The 8,507-nt window shown below is 43.9% G+C and overlaps 1 protein-coding gene across 1 annotated transcript in view; it reads left to right on the top strand.

Annotated features, from left to right (window-relative positions):
• Window positions 1-801: 801 nt before the first annotated feature.
• ybx1 (Y box binding protein 1) overlaps window positions 802-8,507 on the top strand; it is a 10,159-nt gene continuing 2,453 nt past the window's right edge. Inside the window, exons 1-6 of the mRNA XM_061835403.1 lie at window positions 802-1,081; window positions 5,087-5,150; window positions 5,409-5,442; window positions 7,186-7,275; window positions 7,355-7,639; window positions 7,891-7,976. Of these exons, the coding sequence (XP_061691387.1) occupies window positions 973-1,081; window positions 5,087-5,150; window positions 5,409-5,442; window positions 7,186-7,275; window positions 7,355-7,639; window positions 7,891-7,976 (668 nt within the window). The 5' untranslated portion in view covers window positions 802-972. The remainder of the gene's footprint in view (window positions 1,082-5,086; window positions 5,151-5,408; window positions 5,443-7,185; window positions 7,276-7,354; window positions 7,640-7,890; window positions 7,977-8,507) is intronic.

Here is an 8,507-nt window from a genome sequence, read left to right as displayed (position 1 = left end):
ATGTGTGCCTTGACACAATCCTCTCTCAGAGGTCTGCTGCCATTTCTTTGGACGTCATTGCTTAGTTTCTGCACTTATGAAACCTTATATGGACAGGTTTGTGCCATTCCAAATGATGTTTGATCAACAGAATTTACCACAGGTGGACTCCAAACGAGTTGTGTAAGTGTCTGGAATCACTGGATCAGATACACCAAAGCTCGAGATTGATTGTAAAAGAAAAGGGTATGAATACTTATGTACCTATCATGCTGGAATGTTTTACATTTTTTAATATAAATACACGCCTGAAAATATGTTTTTACTTTGTCATTGTGGGATATTTTATGTCGTGTTTTTTTAAAGGTAAAACTCTAGTCAAATCGGGTTTAGAATAAGTCAGTAACGTAGCAAAATGTAGAAAACGTGAAGGAGTGAGAAGACGTTCAAGTAGCTCAAACTGGCCTTTGTGACGGCAATTAACAAATATGGCTAAAGATTAAATTTATGTTGAATCTGAAATATACACAATGATTTTTAACGTTTGGACCTCGTATGCGCAATGCAGTTTGTGACTACTATTTTATAGATTATGCACATTAAATCACATCAACGTGTCGAAAAGAATCGTCGTCAATACGTCTGTCGTCACGTCATTGTAGATTGACAGGTCCCCTCCTCCCCAGCCAATCACGTTGAACAAACGCCTCTCGAGCAGTCATTGAGACGAGTCGTAACCAATGCGATTGCGTGCTCATTTCGTTTCAGAACCCAGCCAATGATATCACGAGCTGGGCGGTGCTCAGTCGAGGAACTTCCCACCGCGCAGTTTACAGTCTGCCCAGTTCGATCGGCAACGGGAGCGGGAGGAAGAAAGCAGAGAGCCCGAAGGCAGCAGCCCCCCCACCACCGCCGGCCCAGGTTACCATCTTGCACCGGGAGAGACAACAGAGAGCCGCCGCCGGCAGAAGCCATTACCAACCAGTAGTAACCATGAGCAGCGAGGCCGAGGTACAACCACAGGTCCAGCAGCCTGCTGTCGACGTGGAGAGTCCATCCAGCCCGGTAGTTGCAGCTTCCGCGGGGGATAAGAAGGTCATCGGTAAGATTACGGCTGCAAATGGCCTCACTTGTCGAATTAGGTACGGTGTGTATGGGAATGTTTAAACAACTCCATACATCTTTCACAATCAATGTGTACCTGGTAGAAATGATTGACGCTGCCCGATATTTGGGCAAACTGGGAGATGTGTGCGTGTGTGTACAGGTTGTACATGGCAACTGATGTGAAATTAGTCAGTGACTTTAATTTAACATTGCCACTGTACCGACATCTGTTATTTTTGAGAGGGGTTAATTTTCAGAGTATGCGGCATCCACGTACCCACCGTTTCAGATTGGATTTCTTACCTCCACTCGTGGCAAATTATCAGACGGCCGTTACAAGTTACACCGTTCGCCCTTGCACAAACTACAAGAGTTTACCCTTTTATAATCCCTTATTCCGGCCAACAATTCGCCCTAACCGTAACCAGCCATGCTCGTCCCCTCGGCAAACGAGCTAATGCTAACGGGTTGACCGTCCCTTTGTTCGCTGTCAAGCCCTGGTTCCCGTGTCAGTGGCTTGCCACAGCAAAACTGCGTCGGCGCTCCCCGAAAAACACAGCACGACGAGATTGACGGCCGTTCAGTTAATAACAAAATGCGGCACAGCCTAGAATATAAATCGATTTTCAGTCACTTGAGGCCTTCGTTAGCTACTTAACGGGCGACTGTGGAGCTAACGTTAGCCTAGCTTGGCTGTTTTCACGGTTGAAGGGGACTCTCAAAATGTCGGCCGAATCAGGCTAAGCCTCGTTTATCGACTAGTTGCCGTTTTGTTAACCGGCGAAACGCAATACGTCAACTGTCTCGTTCCTTATTTTCGGTGCGTTCACGATATTTGCCTTCTTGTCCGCCGCGGTGGCTCGAGCAAGTTGGCCCCGTTTCAAGCACATGGTTTCCAAGCATTAGGCTAGTTAGCCATGCTAACGCGCCAGCTATGCTAACATGTCACCGCGCGACAGCACCACGTGCGGATTGTCGTGTGGCTCGAGTGGGCCACTAGTTCATGTAGTTATGGAATAGTCACACTTGACACACAAACTGAATCTCGATTACCATTCAGTTTAGAGCAGTGGTTCACAGTCTAACTGAGACCGGAATTTCGCTAAGTCGTGACCTACATTTCTAGATGATTAAATAATAACTCTTTTCCGTACATGTCATATATATTTATGATACCCAATTTTATATCTACCTTTCAGAGCGCCTTAAGGAATTCAGGATCAACATAACACTGCATGTACAAAAAAATGATTGCCGCTTTGTCAAGTTAAATAATATATTTCCACATATCCTGTCATTTGTAACTCCCTGTCTGTCAAAATGTTACACTAAAAGGAAAGTGGGATCCATGCTAATTATTTCATGCCCCCCTAAGTAATGCTCAAACACCGTAATGCGGACGTGGTTACGTGTCAGAATCATGTCAACACAGCATTTAAATCACCCATCCATTTTTCTGTACCGGTTTTCCTCAACAGGGTCAAAGGTGTGCTGGATCCTATCTCAGCCATCTTTGGGCGAGAGGCAGGGTACACCCTGAACTGGTTGCCGGCCAGTCGCAGGGCACATATAAACAACCAACCATTCTCAGACATATTCACACTTACAGGCAATTCAGTCCTCAATTAACCTAGCATGCATGTATTGGGAATATGGGAGCGAACCGGATTATCCAGGGAAAACCCGTGCAGGCACAAGAAGAACATGACCACCACACAGGTGAGGTCTGATTTGAACCTAGGTCCTCAGAACTGTGAGCCAGATGTGCTAATCAGTATACCGCCCCATTTAAGTCATAATAAAGATAAATATTTGTACAAATGCTTTTAAAAGGCTTTCGGAACCTCGAATCCTCGTATATTGGGAGTGTGATTGTTCTTGGGGGACGACGACGACCCATGATTACATTTTAATACATGTTTCGGTTAAGTTAACTTAACCTTTTTATAGTATGTTGCTGGTAGCATGGCCTCTTGGGTGCCATTCATAACCTTAAAGCATCCCCTTTCATTTTTTTACTAACTGTCGGTGACCCACTCGTAAACAACCAATGACCCTCTTTTGGGTTGAAACCCCCAGCGTACACTAATGCTTGTAAGTAAATGAAAAATGTAATGAGCTAAGTATAGCAGCTTGATAGAAATTCCTGCTGGTCAGGATTGGCTGTTAGTACCACTTGTCGAGTGCAGCTGGCACAGGGGCACCCCTTAGGTCTTAAAAGGAGAGTGGCAGTTAAATATAACGTCCAGGCAACCTTGAAGTTATTTGATGCCATTGCTGCCTCGCTTCATGAAAGGTCTTGTGTGGGTGTGGTTAACATGTAAAAATGTGCTTTATAAAATGGCCCATTTTCTGTATTAAAAACTGGATTACAGATGCTAATTTAAGAACATTCTGACATACAAACAGACCACCATGTCTTTTTTTTTTTCCTCCCCCGTTAATACTTGCGCAAGTTTGAATTTGGGTTGCATGCCATTATAGCAGTTACATTTGAAAAGTGTACGGGTGTGGTCAGTCATGCTCGCAGATAAAGTTGCAAATGTGATTAGGAATGGAATCTCAATACCTTTTAAAATAACTTATTGGATTAATTTAACATAACTGTAAATTAAATATAAAATAAAGAAATTCATAACTAAAAGTGGAAAAAAAAATTCCAACTCAATGATAATTTCCAATTTTAACGATTAGTAGAACATGATTTAAAAATTATCAAATTCTTGATCTGAGAAACTTTATCTGAATAAAGTTAAATCCACTGACCTGTCAAGGAATACACATGAACGGTCTGTACCCACAATGTTTTGAAAAAGCTGAAAGTTGGGTTCAACATAATCGGCGTTCGTGGCAACAAGCTATAGTGATACATTGGAACAAACAATCGTGATGTATTGTTGGGGGGTGGCACGCATCGCGGGACTGCCATAAATAGGCCGGCTTGCTAGAACGCGCCTTTACGTGCATGCACTCGATGTATTGGCCATACCTGAATCAAGTGACGAGGTGGATGATGGTCTGTCTTTTTTGGGCGGGGGGTGGCAAGCTGTCACACTACCTTGCGATCGACTCATTGAGCACCCCTGGTGTAACTGAATTTTCTTTCACGTTTATGATGTTGATGACTGGACGTAAATGTGCTCGCAGTACATGAAGCAGCTCGGAACATGCGCGTTTGGCATCACTTCCGTACATGCTCAGTACAGTTAACTTGCATTTCCTGTTTCTGGGTGAATACTGATTGTTTAGGAACACGCTTGTTTAGGTAACGTTTATGAAATAAACATAAATTAATGTCAAGACTACACAAAATAATCGACACCTTTCAATATGTTTTTTCTACTTGTAACAAATTTTACGCGCATGATTTTTTTAAATTTTTTTTTCATGCCCGACTGTGCAGATTTGCGAGCGCGCTCATCAAATGGGAGTGACTGATTTATATAATGGTTTGCTGCAAACAATGCCTAGTAGATTCAAAGATGGTATAAAGTTTCTTTCAGCTTGTCCCTTTCGGGGTCGCCACAGCGTGTCATCTCAGATGAACGCATATATATGTTTGGCACAATTTTTACGCCGGATGCCCTTCCTGACGCAACCCTTCTCAGGGAAGATTCAAAGATGGTATATTCTGCAAAATTCATGTTGCGCTAAACTACAGCAGCCATTTACTTTTTTTTTTTTTTTCTCACACAGAATACTAGAAGCCTTTTTGAAGATTTAAAAGTGAAGGGAGGTTTGCATTTATTTGAACTTCCAGCAAGTTATGGTTGGTTTCATTTGTCCAAGAAATGTGCTGATTTGCAGCATGTGTCAGTTAGTGGCAGCTCAATGAGTGCTGACTAAAAGCAAAACTAGTCACGGTCGCAACAGAAATGGGCACGTAATGACCCAGGAACAATTCAAGATACACACAGCCTTCTAGATTATTAGTAAGTCTGGTCGTGCCCGTTATCATCTTCACATTTGTAATGGTTCATTCAATGTTGTCTCCCGGCAGCCACAAAAGTCCTAGGTACAGTGAAGTGGTTCAACGTCAGGAATGGATATGGTTTCATCAATAGGTAAGTAGACCCCCGTCTCCCCTAATCTCCACCTGTTACTGTTTAGAAGCACTTGAAATGCGTTTGTTGGGACACGCGCAATCCTATTATAGCTTTGATTTGCCTGCGACAATTGACGGGACAATTTGTCTGTTACTCACCGTGCTGTTCCGTACACCGCTTAATTACTCCAACACTTGCAGCTTTGAATGACTGGTTCAATCCGGAATCCGTCGCTAACTACATGCAATCTTTTTTTTTTTTTCTTTCTTTGCACAGGAATGACACTAAAGAGGATGTTTTTGTACACCAGGTAAGTGCAAGACATCCATTTATTTTTTTTATTATACACAAAAGCACACTATAATGCTAGTTTACCTTTCTGTTTCAATTACTAGTCCAACCTTTAGACTAATTAGTGAGTCATAGACCAGTGGCAGAACTTTAAAATCTATTGTAAAACTGACTGGAAGGCAGTGTGAAGACTTTGGAATTGCTTTGCCTTGGTTCCAGCTGTTATGACTCGATTTTGTCCCGATGTACCATAATTATATTTCCTAAAAGTCATTTGTTCAGTTCACATGTTTTTATACAGTTTAGTTTTTGGGGTGAGTGGCAACAAATAAATGGCATTTCAATGGCGAATATTTTGAAATACAGTTGACTTCTCCGATTAAGATGGGATCGGGGGCCAGAACGTGAATAGTGAAAATCTGGACAATTGAACCCCATTATATTGGACCTTTCCGACTGGCGAGCTTCAGCTCTACCCCACTTAGCAAGAGTTGGCATCTCCCACAATCTTCCAAAATGGAGACTGAACAGAACAGCTTTGAAGTGGATTCACTTTCACGTATTCCCGGTAACATTGCGGTATGCTTTTTACCAAATGCGCCAAACTTGTTCAGAAGGTATCAACTATTTCACGCGTAGATATGTACACGGAATTAGGATTTTGGACGGAGCAGGACGCAACATCAGAGTTACAGCGAAACATTGGCGATTGATGCAAAAAAAAAAAAAAAGTTTGACACCTCACAAACTTCATATTGAAATCCAACAGGATAAAATAGTGGAATTGTATTGCACATGTAAAGCAGGGCAAGTACTTTTGCCTTGGAAAGATCACGAATAATATTATTGTAGTCTTTATAAGTGAGTCAGCGTTTTCATATGACTTGGCTTGTAATGGAACCCAGTCTTAAAAGTGCGATGTGATCCAAATAGGAAAATAGACATTTCTCTTGCATTTCGCGCATTTACGTATCACTAACCCGACTCTTCGGCATAAAACATGACACACTTCATTCAGCAGGTCAGTGATACGCGAACAAAGTGAAAGTTGTTCTCCTCCAATGTATAAAGCACTGATAATAGTTCAATGAAACTCAGAAGATATTTCTCCCTCACTTACCTTCGAACATACAGCCTTTTGTTTGTTGGTATTGTCCACGTTTAGTTGTACGTGCGCTCTTTCGCGAGCCTTAACCCACTGTAGACACTTTGTCAACTGTGTTTTAGGCTTTGGAAAATGAATCAACCGGGCCCCCTTGTCACCTGGCTGGATATCTTTCATTAGAATTGCACGTTCCTCAAGCAGATCTGAGGACCATTTTGTTCATAACATTAACTTTTCAAAGCGCACACGACTGATAACAAGTATTGGTTGTGGGACATGACGACGAGGGGCATGTTAAGACAATGCGGCTATCTGATTAGCTATTACAGTACGAGTGATTGACAGGTCGGAAAGGTCCATTGCAATTGGGAATGTATTTATTTTTCAGCCTCAACAATTACTGAATAAGTGGGGATAAACCACCACTGTGTTTTTGGAGTATCCCCACAGGCCCCCAAAATTTAAATGAAGGGAAAAATTTGCAAAAAGGAAATGGGGGTGGGGGGGTCTGCCAATGGGTAAGTTGGCTGGTGAAATAGTGACTATGCCAGGGTCCACAGTACAAGTGAACAGACTTACGAGGTTGGTCACAGAAGTCAAGATGCCGGTGTATATGCATGGATATGAACTGCTGTTTTTACTCATTTGTAATTTCAGACAGCCATCAAAAAGAACAACCCGAGAAAATACCTTCGCAGTGTTGGTGATGGAGAAACTGTGGAGTTTGACGTAGTTGAGGGAGAGAAAGTAAGTGTGTCGCTAGTTAATCTAGTTTGATTTCTAAACTGGCATCCATTCCCTTACCGGGTCATTCATCGGGCTACAGGGCGCAGAGGCGGCAAACGTCACCGGGCCAGGGGGCATCGCGGTCCAGGGAAGCAAGTACGCCGCCGACAGGAACCGCTACAGACGCTACCCCCGAAGGAGGGGTCCCCCCCGCGGCGGCGACTATCCCGACAACTATCAGAGTGACGGAGAGGGCGAGGCGGGTACCGGAGGCCGTGAAGGCAAAGGCGGCCGGGATGGCGGAGAGAGTGCCCCCGAGGGAGACGTGCAACAACAGCCACGTAGACCTGCGTACCCTGGCAGACGGCGCTACCCACCATACTTTGTACGTAGATGTTTCAGCCGCGCGAGACTCCGTGCGTCACCCCGTGATGCAGAAAGATTATTTGCCAAAAGTGGCCACGCAGTTTCTTATTACCCAGTCGGTTGAATGGTTGTGAATAAAATACAAATCACTATTGGTGTTTAAGGTTTTTGACCTAAACCTCCAAACTCGACATGATTCTTAGGCCATACGTCCTATGGTGTTAGTCCTTGTATAGCACTTGATGAATCTTGTCTCACGTTTGCTTTCAGGCCAGTGAGGGTGATGAGAACCAGGGGGCTCCAGACCAGGGAAACAAACCCGCCAGGCAGAACTACTACAGAGGCTTCCGGCCAAGGTATGCGTGTGGGCTTCATTGATGTCAGGCTGCAACAAAGGGAGTTGAGCCCTCACTCTTAGTTCTTGAACTGTGGTTTCTCCTCTAACGACATGACTACACACAATTACTGCATTTTCTCACATTGTGGCCCGTGGTTATTTATTTACATACCATAACTACAGTGCCTTGTGGAAGTATTCGGGCCCCTTGAAGTTTTCAACCTTTTGCCACACTTCAGGGTTCATGCATGCATGCATGCATGCATCCATCCATTTTCTTTTGCCGGTTATCCTCACGAGGGTCGCGGGGAGTGCTGGAGCCTATTCCAGCTGTCAATGGGCAGGAGGTGGGGTACACCCCGAAGAGGTTGCTAACCTATCGCTGGGCACATAGAGACAAACAGCCACACTCACGATCACACCAAGGGGCAATTTAGAGTGTCCAATTAATGTTGCATGTTTTTGGGATGTGGGAGGAAACCGGAGTGCCCGGGGAAAAAAAGCCACGCAGGCACGGGGAGAACATGGCAAACTCCACACAGGCGAAGCC

This window comes from Syngnathoides biaculeatus, chromosome 2 (genome assembly GCF_019802595.1).
Source record: "Syngnathoides biaculeatus isolate LvHL_M chromosome 2, ASM1980259v1, whole genome shotgun sequence".
Taxonomy (NCBI): Eukaryota; Metazoa; Chordata; class Actinopteri; order Syngnathiformes; family Syngnathidae; genus Syngnathoides; species Syngnathoides biaculeatus.
This window is presented reverse-complemented; position numbering and strand designations above follow the sequence as displayed.